Below are 15881 nucleotides of genomic sequence, written 5' to 3'. Positions count from 1 at the left end.
AGGTTTTTGAAATACAGCTGCGCATCACTCCGCAGAAATACCCCGCTAAAACGAGGCAACGTCGAGGCAACAGTGACGACAAGCATGACGACGGAAGTGGCGAGGAAGGAGAACAGCAGCCCGAGAAGAGGTCGAGAACACACAAGCAAGATGAACATGTCTCCGTCTAGTCCCATCTACGAGGTAGGCGTATACTTCACGTCCATAACGCGCGGCACGACTAACGGACAGAGATTTCACAGATACACGACAGAGAGGACAATCCCAGTCCAGTTCGCTGCGCCGCGGCCGAAACGATGATGACACTCTTCATGAACTCTTCCAGAGAAGCGGAAGAGCGACTCACACGTGAACAGAAGCGCGATCACCAAACAGTCAAGAAAATACGCGCCAAGGGAAACCACAAGAAGGTGTTTGGCGACTACAACGAGGCAGCAACAGCAGCTTCTGCTCAAACATCGTTCAAGAAGTCCAAATCAATTGCGTCGAAGCCCGTGCCAAAGCTCAAGAAGGTGCAGCCTCCTTCTGTCGAAATCGCCGGTGCCGAACGCACGAATCTAAACCCCACGGTGGTTGACGTTAAGATGGAGACGTTTGACGACTCTGACGACGTGTTGCCGCGCAAAATCAAGAAAAAGGGCGACTTGAAGTGCGTCCGCGAGTTCGATCCCCGACTCATCCAAGAGAACATTCGCATGGGGCGCTACACGGTCGAGAACAACGGCCTCAATTGCGAAAAACGCGCGCGAAGTCCGGAACGGGATCACGACGACAGCGCGGCCAAGTTCTTGTTCACGACGTCGATGTCGGCGAATTTGACCTTGGAAGAGCAATTGCACATGGTGTCGAACCCGTCGTACAGTCGCAAAGAAAAGTCATTGGGTCTTCTCTGTGAAAAGTACGTACTAGATGTATACATTGTATAGGAACAACTATTGCAACGACTATTCACGCCTTGGATGTACTCCTTAGTTTTCTGCGCTTGTATTGCAACGATGAAATCGAAGATGTGTCGTTGGACGTGGCGGCCTCAAAATTAGGTACCCAATTATATATATATATATATTATCAAATTACGTGTATGAATATTATTCATAGGAGTGGAGCGCCGTCGCATTTACGACATTGTCAACATCCTCGAAAGCATTCACATTGTCAGCCGAAAACGCAAAAACCTGTACAATTGGCACGGCTTGAAGTCACTCCCAACGACAATCCTCGAGATGAAAGTGAGTGGTCGATACATATATATTGAGGAAACATAACATGAATGTATGTTTCAACTAGGAGCGATATGCACAAGAAGACGACGAGTCGGGCCACGAAAGCAGCAATAGTGCCGACGACGGCTGCAAAGGTACCGTGAAATAATATATAATATTTTTCGAAACAGGCTCGAATTGAAATATTTTTCTTTTCATATTGTCCTTTGACCCAAAATTTGGACTTTTGCGATGAATCGCCAAATCTATCGATCGATTCTTTGTACTGAATTTTGTTATGTAAAAAGATGTCCTGTGGTGATGGGTATCACACTAATTGAATTCATACACTAATTTGAGTTGTTGATGGCTTCCGGCAACCTGATTGGCTCAATCCTTCTGCCAATGATTCTTCTGTACATTGATTTGGTTGTGTCGATTCATTCTCCATGTCGCGCCAGTTTCGAATAAACACATAAACAATATCATTCGTAGGATCGGATGCAGCGCGGCGACGAGGCAAATCGTTGGCGCGACTGAGTCAATTGTTCGTCAAGTTGTTTTTGGACGAAGAGAACATCATCATCCCTCTGGATTTGGCGGCAAAAGAGTTGATTCAGCGCGACGAAGGCCTTGGTGAAATTGGCGGCAACGTGCTCAAAAGTACGTTTGACGTCGGCATTTCTAATATTTGAGGATATATATATATATATATTCCAACGTATTTTTGTACCTTATAGCAAAAATTCGACGGCTGTACGACATTGCCAATGTGTTGGTGAGCGTTGGGTTGATCGAAAAGGTGCTCGTGCCGCACTGCCGCAAGCCGTTGTTTCGGTGGTTTGGCGGCCGCTTCAATCCAGACGTGTGCGGCATCCGGCGATGGGGCGACGGCGACGAAGCCATGATGAAAGAAGACGATGAAGCGGCAGCCGGTGTCCACAAGGTGCCCGACAGGTCCAAACCCTACGGGGGAGACGGCAGCATGTTTGCCTCGGACACTGAAAGCGACTCGGACGTGTACAGTCGCTCGACTCCACGTACGTTGCCATGTTTTAGTGTTTGAATATGTTTGAAAATAGTGGTACGATAGTCTCGATGCTGTTCCAGCAAGGCCCGACCCCGCAGCACCAAACAGCGGCACCAACAACGATGACGGATTTGAAACCGCGAGGGGGACGCATCAAGGATACGGCGCGCCTGAGCTCCCTTCTCGTGAGCGCGCAAGGAGAACTCATCAGCATCAACACCACGAGTCCGCAATCGGTCGCCGAAGTGGGCTTGGCGTGCCTCCGTCCACATACCCTTGATCACACGCCGCCCAAGTCGACGACAACCACAAGCTCGTGTATAGCACCATCACGTGAGAGCCATACCAAGCCGTCGTCTGCCGCGTGACTTGGTTTACTTCTGTAAGTTGAATTATCCACACACCAACACGTTGTATTTTAAAAAACAACTACCATCTCCACGGTGTGTTTGGTCCTTATCATGATGATGAAGAAACTCTCAATAACTTGACATGAGCGTCTCCTTCAAATCGGACTCGGCCGCAGAACTCTTTCGAGCGGCCACAATGTCTTGCAGGAACCGGTACACAAACAACCCAGTCATGATGACGACGAGCCCCACGACGTCGGTTGTGTGCAGGGGTTGATGCTCGGGCATGAACGGAAACGTAAACGCAACGTTCCCCAGCGGCACCATGATGGTCATGGCCTACGAATAACACTAGTATTCACCCATCCTTGAACAAACTCTATACACTACTAGACTGCTACTAGTAGTAGAGGGACTTCTAGTACTAGTGATACGTACGAGCCACAGCAGGTTGGCGCTGCCAAACTTGAGCATGAGGATGATCAGCAGGTTGTACCCGACGTTGAACAAGATGTAGATGGTCACGAAGAGCGTGGCCTTGTCGCAGTCGTCCGGGTGTGGCCCGTCCACGATCGTGTTGTGCCCCATGTAGCAGCGCATGCCGTCGTACAGGTTTTGGGGGAGGTCGCGCGGCGGCACCGGCGGGGATCCAATCATGGCCGCGGGAATCGACAGCGGGATGCTCAGAATGAACTGAAACACGGCGATCCATCCGTTCAGGTACACGGCGTCGAGCTCGGCTTGGCCCAATGCGATCTCCTTGTACACGCTGGATAGACACATGGGGACGCAGCTCGCAATCATCACCGCGGCCCAGACGGCCGTGTTGTGGTCGCCCCCATCCACAGAACGCATGGAAGGACCCAATACGACCAAGATCCCGACGGCCACGACCAACGCCCCGACGTACTGGAACCACGAATAGCTCGTCTTGAGCAGGACCTTGGAAATGACCATGCTCACAGGAATGGCGGCCTGGCCCAACAAAATGAGCAACGAACCGCCCAAGTATGTCGCTGCAAACACTTGCAGGATACCCGCGACACTGTCCAAAGCGCCCATGACAGCGAACTTACGCTTTGGGATGCGGCGTTGGTCCACTGTAATCGCATTCCCGTACTTGATCATCGGCAAGATGTACGCAAAGCTCAATGGGATCTACGAATGCAAGTCAGTACTCGCATATACACCGTGCTGGCCTGGATGTGTATCTTACGTAGACAAACGTGCTGAGTAGGTTGATAAAGTTGGGGTAGTTGTGCATGGGGATGGTTTGGAGCTTTTGAAAGACTACGTCAACACAGGTGTGGTTAGCCGGAGCATTCTTGCTGTAGGATGATATAGGAAGGACGCGCGGTCGCTGCGTGATGCATACGTACTTTTGTTTCCGAGGCCAATGACGACGAGGGCCATGAAGACCAGCGGCAAACGGCGCTCATTCTTGCCACTGGCGTTCATATTGCAGTTCTGCGGGGAAGATCCAGGCGAAATCGCAGTGTCACTCACTATACTTGCGGATCGTATGGAATTGTTCTATCCATCATTTGATTGGCTAAAATGATACTATGTTGGACTTGATTGGTTATTATATATCCAATGCAAATCGAGTTATGTCTCGTCATTGCATTCACAACGAAGATGCAAGTGAGCTGGCGTGGGGCGAGCTTTGTGGGGGCTCTTGTCCTCACCGCCATCGCCGGGCTATTCATGCTGCTGACACCGGCACTCCTTGTCCTGTATATCTTTGGGAGGCGCGGCGAGGCGCTGTTCCACTTTGTGCAACAGATGGTGCAAGGAATGTGGCTCGGGAATGTGGCCATCCTCGTGGAGCAGTGGCATGGCATGTCGACAGAGATCTACATCATTGGGGACAAGTCGCGGATCTCGTGCATCACGTCTGCAGAGCGAGCCGTGTGGATCTCCAACCATCGCACGCGTATCGACTGGATGCTGCTGTGGTCGTTGGGCCTCCGAACCAACACGTTGCACCAGCTCAAGATCGTGCTCAAGGATTCACTGCGCGCCGTGCCCGTGTTTGGCTGGGCCATGCAAGCGTTTCAGTTTATCTTTCTCGTATACATCCTCTTCCGTCGATGTTTGTTCATGTGATTGTAGTCCCGCGACTGGAAAACCGATGAAAAAGCACTCACGCGGCTGCTCACACACCTCGGCCGCGCCCGACCCAACTCGACGTACCTCCTCTTTCCGGAAGGCACCGACCTTGCTCCCAACAGCGTCATTAAGAGCAACCAATTCGCCGCCACGAGGGGCCTGCCGCCCCGACACTACACCTTGTACCCTCGCACCACGGGATGGAATCACATGTTCCCTCTGGTCCGAGGCCACGTTGATGCCGTGTACGTCGTCGCATATCTTTTTCTTATAACAGGATAATGTCTTGATGAGATGTGGCTGGTGTATTGGACTACTTTCAATGAACTACAGCAGATATATAGCCCAATATATCCGAGTTGACTTGTATTTGGTGCGTACGATAGCTATTTTCCACTTGATTCAAAACTGCTTGGTTTCCCTTGTTTGTATGTTGGGATGATAATGATATGACTTATCCCTGTAGCTACGACCTGACGCTGTGCTATGTCGACCACAAAGACACCAAGGACCAGCGACCGTCCGAAGCGTCTTTGCTTTCTGGCCACATGCCATCGGCCATCAAGATCCTGTTGGAACGCATCCCCATCGAGTCCATCCCGCTCGACGCCGCCAGCTTGCGCCAATGGATGGACGACCGGTTTGCTGCCAAGGAAGCCATGCTCGACCAGTGGTACACCCTTCAAACCCTGCCTCCCGCGGCCGAGCGCATCCTAGATCATGACATCCTCCGGCGCGCGCACCTCGTTCAAGCGTACTGGATCCTTCTCTGCACGCTGTGCTTTATGATGTTGTACCAGTACCCACTCGTGCGGTGGTGTGGCGTCGTAACTATCGTCGGCCACTTGGTGATCACCCGAAACGGCGGGACCGATGGCTTCTTGACTTCGAGAACGACCTATTACAACGACTAGATATGGACACAATCAGACTGTTATATCCATAGCAGTATTGGAGCAATAACAGCAGCAATAGCAGCAGCAGGAACCTCTCGTCGATCACCATATATATATATATATATCGAGTATATATACTACTTCGACGTACGTACTACTCGTCCATAAGGGATGGATGAAGGGTTTCTCATAGGATGCGTGTGTTAAATAGTCCAAACAAAATGAACTCCCGCCCACGTGAAACGTCATGTTTGTGATACTATATTGTACATATGTGGGTGGTCACTACTTCATGTATAAAACCTAATCCAAATGTTTACCGTACACTGGCCGATGCTATTGAAAACGTGCATAAGACCGAGTACGTTCGTGTAGAGTGTTCGTTCATGGGTCAGTCTTATTGTTATGGAACCACGGATGGCGCAACGCAGCGGCGGCCGTGACGCGGCTAACAGGGTCTCGTTGCAGCAGCGCTTGGATCAGCCGCTTGGCGTCCGCCGACACGATTGGCTTGTGCTTTTGACTCGGTCGTGGGGTTGGGAACTCGACGTCGTCTTGCAGGCACGCGCTGGGGGGGTAGAACGCCGCATACGCAAACAGCATCTACCGTCCAATATGAATGCATGCACCATGCATACAGCCCATGATATATATATCCCTGTATATATATTATCAAACACTACCTCAAACAAAATCAGCCCGACACTAAACATGTCGACGGCGGTCGTGTACAACGGCACACCCTGGAGCAGTTCCGGCGCTACAGCCATTGCAATTAGTGACCATCCATATGTCGTATAACACACATAAAAGTGACCACGAGAATAGTGACATATAGTACCAATATAACCCACGGTGCCGTAGATCCCAGAGAACGGCAGGCCGGCGTCGTGCTTGTTGTAGGCCCGGGCGGCCCCAAAATCGCACACTTTGAGCTGTCCCGCCGCATCCAACAGCAAATTGTGGGGTTTTAAGTCGTGGTGGACAATGCAGTTGCTGTGCAAGTAGTCCAAGGCGAGGAGCAGTTGCCGAAACAGTTGCTTGGCGTCGGTTTCTACGATTCCTGATTGGCCAATGCGGTGCTCCATACTGCCGTTCGCCGCACGTTCCAATATCAAGTAGTGCGCTTCCTGTATTACGGACGAGTGAATATATTAATCCTGGTAGTATGAACAAATATATATATATAGTGTATGTTGTGGCCTAAAAAGACTTGATGTGTAAAAATACAAAAATAATACAATAATAACAATGACTGGTGTGACTGTACGTACGTCGTCCTGGTACGTATCGATGAGTCGAATGATATGGGGATGGCGGCAGCTCTTGTGAATCACTTGCTCGCGAATAACCGACTGCTTTTCATCGGGGGATTGCAATATAAACTTGGGGATGACCTTGACCACGATGCTGTCGTGGGAAGCCATGACTTCGCCATTGTGGACCTAACGTTAGAACGACCGGCGCCAAGTCTCAAAGGGCATCGTTGTTAAGTGCTTCAAGGGTATACCTGTCCGTACTGCCCGTTGGCAAACGACTCGCGGATGAGGTACCGCCCGTGCATCGCTTGTTCTCTTGGCGTGAGGAAGTTGAGTCCATGCGATGCCGACACCGATCGCCTGCTCAGTGGGGACCCAGGAGCCGCCGCCTTCGCAGGTCCTTCGCACGTGCAGTTGAGGGCGCTGCACATGGGACACAGGTGGGCATCCAGCGACGACGAGAAATCACGCAGTTCTTGCACTGTGGGCAGCGACGACCGAGCACGAGAAACAGCAGCGTCGTCGGGGGTCGACGGACGGTGGTGCGGCGACGGGGTGGGCTGCGATGGCGACTTGAATGTGTACAAGTCGCCACTGCTGCATGCTCTGGATCGACGCGACACCATCGGTGGGCCGAGGAACGTGCTGGGATCGATGGCTTTCCGGTGGCGCTGACTGATGATGACAAATTCCGCCGGCACACGGAAGAGCACTCCGCCGACCAAGAGGTCCGTATGGTTCACTTGCTCTGGCTTGCTGAAGCTCCTCTTTATGCGGCGGGGGTCGTCCACAGGACCTGGATGAGCCATGGTTCTTTCGACAGATATCGACTACACCTTCGACACTTCTATCGACTCGAAGGATGATGGGCGGGCAGATATAAATAGACAGCCACTGTAATGTACTCTGTATGAGATTGTTTATGTAGCAATTTAGTTCCATTATGTGACGCCTTCCTTGTGATTGGTCAAGAGAGTATTCAATTTGGCAGGGTAATAATGATAGCATTTACAGCAGCAGACAGACGGTTATATCTGCTCTTCACAGCAGAGTCCCATTACAACTAACGTTTTACCGCTGTTCCAGGCAATGACAGAGCCATCTCACCCCGACGTACACCACCTCCCGCCCATGAGAATTGTAGTTCGGCCAAATTCTTCCCTGTGGGGACTATTGAATTATGCACAACTCTTCGATGTTTTACCGTTTAACGCGCACATCATTTTCCCACAATTACGTTTTACACTGTTAAACGGTGATAATTTCATTCTAAAAGGTTGCTGCACACGAACAATTTGGGTTCACACGTAACTTCACAATAATTAACAGTTAATTGTTCAAAGCAAGAACATTTCGTCCTTGGGGGATTGAAAGATGCGCGTGCGCTCCGTGGGCGTATCCAACACTTCCACCAGCGACGCCCTGAGCGTCTTGTACTCCACACTCTCCTCCCACGCCTTGTACTCGTGTTGGGTTCGCCACTGCGACAGCGTCACGTGGTTGTGGTGATCTTGGATGTCGCCCCACGTTTCCACCGAAATGAACCCCGGCTGCTTGCGCACCACGGACTGCATTTGGTCGAGGAGGCGGGTCACGGTCGGCTCGAAGCCGCGGCTCATCACGCGCTCGGTCAGGACACGGATGGGACCAGACATGTCAAATTCGAAAATGGCTCTGGGCGTCGCCGTTTTCGTTTGCGCCTTTTCTAGTGCACAGGTCGCGTTGACACGTGCATACAAATTCCAAGGCAGGATTTTTATCCGGAAATTTTGATTGCGCATTTGTCGGGAAAACGACCCCCTGCGATTGGACAAAACAAATTCTCGTGGTGACCACACCCCTCGTCAACATTTGATTTGTTAAAGATTGCCCAGGCTGTACTGTAGTACGTACTAGTAGTACTAACTTACACATAGTATTAATATTCCGGAGTAGTATTAATGAATGTACTATTAATACATACTATTAATATTAATACTATTTTTATTTATTTGAGTACGTATTAATAGTATTACTGGTAGTATTAATAGTACTACGTATTAATAGTACTAATGTTAGTACTACTAGTTAGTGGTCGTCGACAATATACAAACTCAAACTATCGCTGCCTTCGAATGGGGCTCGTAGATGCGGTACATACGCAACGACATGCAATACTAGTAAAGGATAAAAGTTCTGAAAATATGCCAATGGTTCAAAACGACTGTAGAGTTGGTGGATGAAGTAGTGCATCGGGTGCTTTATGAAGGAAACGTCAATGATCTCTAACGTTAGATTTGATTGATTTAACGAGATATTTGAGTAGAATTCAGAGCTCGTGTCGCAGCAGTGCGCTTCCCACCCTGGGGGGGCACCTTGAGGAGCAAACAAATAAAGCAGTCAAGCGAAGTGACGTAGGGGCTTGTCGGGAGCCCATCACGTGGACATTTTGCCACAGAGGAAGGACCTCAGAATGGGCAGAAGTAGCTTCAGTGTAGTTTCGGGGTTTCGGGGAAACTCCGAAACTTGTCTTTTGGTCGACCCACTAGCCCCTTCTGTCGACCCCCTCATCATATTTCGTATCAGGGGCAATGGATTACCCTCAAAGGTCAGGAAACTACCGGTGACGTTAGTAGTTCCAGGAATCGTATATTGACTCCCCCATATAATATGGAGGGGGGCATAGGAGTTAACGTTATGTAGACTGCGCTAGGGACACAATGGGTCTGATTTGCGATTGCGTTTTGGTAGACAAAAACACCTCCATATTGCACATGAGTCGATTTCATAATGAAGCTACCCCCCCCAACAGTTACGATGACGACAATCCTTGGATTTCCCGAAGCAAAGTCCCGCAGGTGTAAACTAATCCAAGGAATACTTTACACCCCAGGCCCCCTTTCTTCCACAAGAGTTGTACATGGGGTAAGGTTGGGTCTAAAAGTGCTTGTGGACATCAGCGGCTTCGCCCCTTAGCATAGCATGCAAACCATTCCATACACAGGCTCACGTGGACTGTATTAGTAAGCTTAGTAGAGCTCTACGGTATTGAAATGAGGCCTTGTTATGGAAACATTAAGCTGTTACACGCACCCCTCGTCACCACACAACCCCTCGGTCATGTACCCACTCTACAAATCCGTGGGGGGTACAGTGGTCCAATGAATTGTTCGAACCAGCCCCCGCATGGTCCTGTTTATTTGGCGACGCCACAAGCTGCCACGAGTTCGATATACAGTATCCCCGTCTTAAGCGAAATGACAAAACAACACTGGCAGTCCATAGTTGCAAGCGAGTGGTTCACGACGAGCCTAACAAAATGTACTACTAAATGTACTGCATAATATTAAGTTATGTAACATTGGGCATTGGTCATTCCACCACATATCGCTGATACGTGGATTCTGACGTCAGGCATGACAGTCTCGAAACACTGCGGATAACATCATGTTGCCCTCGGCTCAGGTCGTACTAGTATGATGAGAGGGGCGTCTACAGATCTGAGCCATCTCAGGTTTGCCACATGACACAATCTCTTTCAACTCAAGGCACCCGTGCGACGTTGTTGTATGCCCCCAATATGGTAAAGTGACCGCCAAGTCAATTTGGCCACTACTACTGTAACGTTACTGGTGTATGTTGTAGACCGACACCATGCTGATTAGTGTATTGGACCTACAGTGCCCGCGAATGAAATTGCTTGAAATCACACGGCCCGAGGAAATCGCCAATGCTACATACCCGACGCTCCACGCTTGACGAAGCCATCTAACGTGAACTAGTACTACCTACTACAGTATACAGTATCGCCTTTGAATTAAGCTCACAAACAATTTAATTACAGTAATGTTATTGCACAAATCGATACTGTACCACCTCTGGAAGAACGAACGTCGTCGGTGCATACTACAGTGCAAACATACTCCAAATATTTGCTTGGAGATTTGTACCCTGCCAAAGAAATTCCGAAAACATGAACTACTATTAATAATCATGAAAACCCCTAGCACATACGTGGGTTGGTTTGCAACGAATCCAGTACTGTACTCCATGCATACTAGTAAGTTACTTGATCAGGTCAAGCCACGAAACCTCGTCGTAACGTTAGTCGTCTCCTCTCTACGTACTTCCCAGGGTACACTACTTTGGTCCGCTTAAATTAATCTTGACAAAATGATTTAAAATGATGGTGCAAAGTTAAATACGTCTTGTTATAAATTAAGGGTCTTTGCAGTTTGTTTACATGCCGTCAAAATTGACTTCGGTAAACACCCGTCGACGGCCTTGCATGCCGCGTACGGCCGACGGCTGGCCACCGTTGAGCATGGCTTTCCGCTGAAACAGTTGATTGCTGCAGGTCGTAGCGCTGATGGTAGGGGACGGGAACTTGGACTGGGTCGTGGTGCTCGAAGTCGCCTCCATGACACGGAACTTGCGCAGGACGCCCAACGGTGTCTGCGCCGTCGGGAGGACTGCGGTCGAGTCCAACTTGGTGATTTTGACGGGATAGCTGTGCGACCCGCCAAACTTGGAGGGCTGATTCATCACCAAGCAGTCTGGCTGTTGGTTGTTGTACGCAATGAGCAGCGACGGCAGACTGAGTTGGCGTTTGAGGCCGCCGCGGCCCGAAGCATCGACTTCCCGCCATTCCAAGAACGCTTTGAGCGCTGCGTCGACCTTCGCGCGAAGCAGACACACGTCGGCGTGCTCGGACGACGACCGCGTCATGCCAGCGATTTTCTGGACGAACGCGTTCAAGTTGTCGAGTTTGGTGGTGGCCAGCGGGTCCAGCAGACCAGCGAGCGACGCCAGGGCGCACCCGACGCTGCACTCTTGCGCACAACTGGTGTGGGCAGCCAGGTCCACAAGGTCATGGAACAGCTGGACAAAGTCCCCGTGGAGCTTGTATGTGTACCAAAGCGTGGCTGGCAGTTTGTGCTGGACGGTGACACACACGACGTACTTTTCACGGTGCGACGCTGTGGCGCCGATGCAGGCTGTGACAGACGCGACGATGTGTTTCATGTGCCCCAGCAAGGTGGTGGGTCGTGATGTGTATGACGGACAAGGTGCGCGCAGAGACAGCGAGACACCTGCTGCTGCTGCGAGGCCTTCGCGACGGAATGAGAAATGAATGACAGATTCGAGGGCCGAACGAGTCGGACCAACAGCTGGGGCAGGTCACACGTACTAGTACTGGCCACCAAAGAACCTGCCCGTCAGCCCCAATCGACGCCATAATTGTTCCACTGTGGTCCACCAACGCCCTGTGATTGGCTGATTTCGTGCCAACCCAATCACTCGGCGACATACGTTGCCCTTCGGAACCCACATATGTGACTGCATTGCAAATCCACGTTCGGGTAGACGATACGTAGTTAGGACGGAGATGGCCAGATCGGTGATTCACCAACGAACATAAGAACTTGACATAGGCCGTCGGACAAGGTCACACTTCACGACCTTCCTTCTATGCGCCCATGACAAAGTGGGTCGTGCTGGACACACCGCGACACTTGCATAAACTCAACACGGCGTTTAGTAGATGTTTGTGGAATACTAGAAGAGAAGTAATGCCAACGCGTAGGACTTTTCTCACTCTTACGAGCCCATCATGTACCGGTAGTACAAACCAAATCTACATTGTTCTCTTTGCTGTGACCTCTTCTACCGAAGTAGAATCAACGTAAGACAAATGTTTTTCAAGATAGAATGGCTGGGCCATCCAGTACGCGCTAACGCCGTTGTATGCATCGCACCGTGGTGATGTAAACCCCACCTTGATCGCTCCAAGAGTCGATCGATCCGTCCTACGCAGGTTCAATAAGCCAAGCAATTCAATACAAAGAATAGGATGATGGTTTCTCTTCGCGCTTGTATGCCACCCATGGCGTGCGACAAGAAACATGATTGTCCTACTATTCCCAGGAATCCGGATACGGTTTCCGGACATAGCAGAGGCGCGTCACGTGGGGATGCATACAGATTGATTTTGCAGTTGACAGTGAACATGGAGGGTTCCTCCAAAACTGGCTCAGTGATTCATGTTTGATTTGGTCGGCCCCCGAGCGAGCAAAGGTTTCGACACTCCACAGTGATTGGAGTGTCGTGACTGATAGATTCGTGAAACACATGAGTTATCCACAGGTCATCATACAAATCACAAGTTCAAACCAAGACAGTAGGAGTTCAACTAAAACAACACCATCGTGCCGAACCTCACGGCGCACTTCACGGCACGCTTCACAACACACTGAGATATGTTCACGCGATGCAATTTACTTCGAAGTATATGATGGGGTTGTCGTCGTGATGACTTGAGTGTTCGTGGCGAACAACGCTTGCAAAATCACAGTCACAAGGAAGTGAGTGGTAAAGTAAGTATTGGAGAGTTGATTTCTTGCTCGAGAGCCAGATTCTGTCAAGAGTGACGGGCGACTGTGGACTGTTAGGTGCCTGAGACTTCTGTACTAGTACAGTACTGTACCGTAGTTGTCAGAACCGGCAGAACTGTGGCCAATTGTAACGTCAGGGGTTTCGGGGTTACAGTATACTACTGGTATTAGTCGACAAATCAAATATTTTTCTATTCTGCAGTGTGACCTGCAATCTGCAATAATAGTTACTGTCGGATTGGCACTGATTGTTAGAAGCAACAGTCCAATACTACGTAGTATAACTGGCACGCGACGGCCACATCTCAAATGTAATGGGCACACCGCCCGGAGCAAATTATATTCGTATTAATACAAGTGTAAGCTTACTGTTAGTGCTCCTATAAATACGATATTGCTAATAACGATATCCACGATTGCATATTATTTGTAAGAGGCTATTACAAAACAAGGTGTATTTACGAGTCATTTCGGATAATTTGTCAATCAAGGCATAAGTCTGGCCTCAATTCGTTCGTTTCACGACGGACGACGATGCAATCAACGTATCGCGAACAAGGGGCTGACGAGGAGGAACTGGACCTGGTTGGGGTTGAAGTGTCGTATCCCAAGCTATCCTTCCTGCAGCGCATCTTTGTGGTCCTTCGTCCCCAATGGCAGCGAGAAGCGAAGCAGTACTTGACGCTCCAAGAGTGCTCGGGGTCGTTGGGCGACCTCGGCACGTTCCTTCCACTTGTCACGGCGTTGTCCGTGACAAAGCAAATCGCGTTCGGCCCAACTCTTTTCTTTGCAGGTACCGTCATAACCAATGGTATGGGACGCGCATCTCTCTCTCTCAATCGATGCATGCATGCAGGTCTGTTTACGATGTCGTTGTCAACGTATTTCGAAGTGCCGATTCCAGTACAACCGATGAAGACAATCAGCGCGATCGCAATTGCCGAAAAGTACTCGCAAGCAGAGATCGCAGCCTCGGGGCTTGTGATCGGGTTGATTTTGTTTGGTTTGGCCATTACGAACGCGGTCACGTTGGTGGCCAAGTACGTGCCATTCTCGCTCGTGCGCGGTGTCCAGCTCGGCGTCGGCCTCTCGCTGCTTCAGAGCGGCGTCAAGCAAGCGTATGTCCACTCGTCGACGCTGTCTGTGAACAACGCTACGCTCGCGCTTGTCGTGAAGCGCAGCGCCACCGACCTCACGTGGTGGGGTGCCGACAGCATTGTCGTGTCCATCGTGATGGTGCTGCTTTGCCTTGGCTTCATGCACAACAAAAAGGTGCCCACTGCGCTTGTCATCTTCGCGTACGGCGTCATCGTCGCCGCCGTGCGCTACAACACCGAGCAAGACCGACTCAAACTACCCGCGTTGGTGTGGGGGCCAGACTTTTCTCACATGCCGCCGTTCCCCCGTGCCGACGACTTTAAAAACGGATTCCTTCATATGGTATTGCCGCAGTTGCCGCTCACGTTGCTCAACAGCGTGATTGCCCTCGAACAACTCGCGGCCGACCTGTTCCCGACCAAACCCCGCCCCGTGGCGTCCTCCAAACGCATTTGCTTCAGTTTGGGATTTGGGAACTTGCTCTTTAGCGGGTTTGGCATGCTGCCCATGTGTCATGGCGCCGGAGGCCTCGCGTCTCAACACGCGTTTGGCGCGAGGAGCAACGTCGCGATGATGTTTCTGGGGCTGATCAAGGTCACCGTGGCGCTGCTGCTCGGGTCGACCCTTGTGCAGCTGCTACAGGATGGTATCTTCCCCAGCTGCGTCATCGGCGTGCTCGTCATGTTTGCTGGTGTTCACTTGTCGATAGTCGGGTTGGATTTGGACACGCAAAAGAACAAGGGCGACGTGGTCGTGTTGCTGGTCACGGCCGCCGCATCCCTTGCGATTGATACAGGCGTCGGCTTTCTCATCGGCGGTGTCACGTATTTTGTATTGCGATTCGTGGTCAACGATGCCACGGCGTACAAAATGCAAGCCCAGGGATAGAACTCTGTTCATGCATTCATAGTTTCCGCACGATTTAGAGGAATAGAATGCTACAACTATACAGTGTACTGTACTAATAAATATTAATAGTACTATAGTAGTTATTGCAAATGATGCTAACTAGTAAGGTAATTACTACGTAAGCTCAGTATTGATACTAATACGTACAGTGAGTAGTAAAGGACAGTACTGTACAGTAGAGTTAGGGTTGCTAATACAGTGCATAGTGGAGTAGTTCGAAGTACAGTAGCTAGCAATCGTGTTGCCATTCAGAATGGACACTTGACTTACAGTATTGGAGCTCGCCGTGATTATGGTTTGAACTTGCACAAGTGCACTGTTCCCTGGCAAAAGTACTTTTGACGCAATTGAAGTGGAAAGTGAATGAAATGTTCGTTTTCAGGAGATGGGGAGCTTATCCAGTGTTCAACCTCGCACGTACGTCAATGACTGCAACTCTACTATTAATAGTACTCAGTGCTACTAGTACAAACTGTTAGTGCATAGCATGACCTTTCGGCTTTCGTGCACTATCACTGTCAAGCAGCTTTAGTACTACCGGTACGATCGACGCTTTGACGTCAGTGACAAAGTCGCATCACCAATGATTGGTGGCTGCTGGTGCAGTACTGTACTATTACTACCGGTAGTACTAGTACTACATTACTACTA

At 50.2% G+C, this 15881-nt stretch overlaps 7 protein-coding genes across 9 annotated transcripts; 3 read left to right on the top strand and 4 right to left on the bottom strand.

The window, feature by feature from the left end:
* Window positions 1-40: 40 nt before the first annotated feature.
* On the top strand, window positions 41-2682 carry H257_02338 (hypothetical protein). Its single transcript, XM_009825921.1, has 8 exons — window positions 41-183; window positions 243-898; window positions 973-1040; window positions 1099-1229; window positions 1288-1357; window positions 1698-1865; window positions 1943-2242; window positions 2296-2682. Exons 1-8 carry the CDS (start codon window positions 85-87, stop codon window positions 2598-2600), a joined length of 1797 nt encoding a protein of 598 aa, XP_009824223.1. The 5' UTR covers window positions 41-84; the 3' UTR covers window positions 2601-2682.
* Window positions 2626-4067, bottom strand: H257_02337 (hypothetical protein). Its single transcript, XM_009825920.1, has 4 exons — window positions 3962-4067; window positions 3799-3872; window positions 3021-3740; window positions 2626-2921 (listed from the first exon to the last, which is right to left on the bottom strand). Exons 1-4 carry the CDS (start codon window positions 4038-4040, stop codon window positions 2712-2714), a joined length of 1083 nt encoding a protein of 360 aa, XP_009824222.1. The 5' UTR covers window positions 4041-4067; the 3' UTR covers window positions 2626-2711.
* Window positions 4068-4164: 97 nt separating this feature from the next.
* H257_02336 (hypothetical protein) lies at window positions 4165-5735 on the top strand. The gene is made up of 3 exons (XM_009825919.1): window positions 4165-4655; window positions 4698-4939; window positions 5161-5735. Exons 1-3 carry the CDS (start codon window positions 4179-4181, stop codon window positions 5606-5608), a joined length of 1167 nt encoding a protein of 388 aa, XP_009824221.1. The 5' UTR covers window positions 4165-4178; the 3' UTR covers window positions 5609-5735.
* A 212-nt stretch (window positions 5736-5947) lies between these two features.
* Window positions 5948-7726, bottom strand: H257_02335 (CAMK protein kinase). Of its 3 annotated transcripts, none has more exons than XM_009825918.1 (5): window positions 7101-7726; window positions 6865-7035; window positions 6432-6720; window positions 6274-6350; window positions 5948-6193 (listed from the first exon to the last, which is right to left on the bottom strand). In XM_009825918.1, the coding sequence occupies exons 1-5, from the start codon at window positions 7656-7658 to the stop codon at window positions 5975-5977; spliced, it is 1314 nt and encodes a 437-aa protein (XP_009824220.1). In that variant the 5' UTR covers window positions 7659-7726; the 3' UTR covers window positions 5948-5974. The 3 variants fall into 3 exon arrangements, with proteins under 3 accessions (XP_009824220.1, XP_009824219.1, XP_009824218.1); XM_009825917.1 differs by having other exon boundaries at window positions 6445-6720; XM_009825916.1 differs by having other exon boundaries at window positions 6274-6720.
* Window positions 7727-8143: 417 nt separating this feature from the next.
* On the bottom strand, window positions 8144-8571 carry H257_02334 (hypothetical protein). Its single transcript, XM_009825915.1, has one exon. The coding sequence runs from the start codon at window positions 8502-8504 to the stop codon at window positions 8187-8189; it is 318 nt and encodes a 105-aa protein (XP_009824217.1). The 5' UTR covers window positions 8505-8571; the 3' UTR covers window positions 8144-8186.
* A 2447-nt stretch (window positions 8572-11018) lies between these two features.
* H257_02333 (hypothetical protein) lies at window positions 11019-12047 on the bottom strand. Its single transcript, XM_009825914.1, has one exon. The coding sequence runs from the start codon at window positions 11851-11853 to the stop codon at window positions 11068-11070; it is 786 nt and encodes a 261-aa protein (XP_009824216.1). The 5' UTR covers window positions 11854-12047; the 3' UTR covers window positions 11019-11067.
* A 1635-nt stretch (window positions 12048-13682) lies between these two features.
* Window positions 13683-15320, top strand: H257_02332 (hypothetical protein). Its single transcript, XM_009825913.1, has 2 exons — window positions 13683-14016; window positions 14080-15320. The coding sequence occupies exons 1-2, from the start codon at window positions 13758-13760 to the stop codon at window positions 15207-15209; spliced, it is 1389 nt and encodes a 462-aa protein (XP_009824215.1). The 5' UTR covers window positions 13683-13757; the 3' UTR covers window positions 15210-15320.
* The last annotated feature ends 561 nt before the right edge of the window (window positions 15321-15881 follow it).

This window comes from Aphanomyces astaci (assembly GCF_000520075.1).
Source record: "Aphanomyces astaci strain APO3 unplaced genomic scaffold supercont1.4, whole genome shotgun sequence".
Classification (NCBI taxonomy): Eukaryota; Oomycota; class Saprolegniomycetes; order Saprolegniales; family Verrucalvaceae; genus Aphanomyces; species Aphanomyces astaci.
Note: the sequence above shows the minus strand (reverse complement) of the source record. Positions and strands in the feature narration are given on the sequence as shown.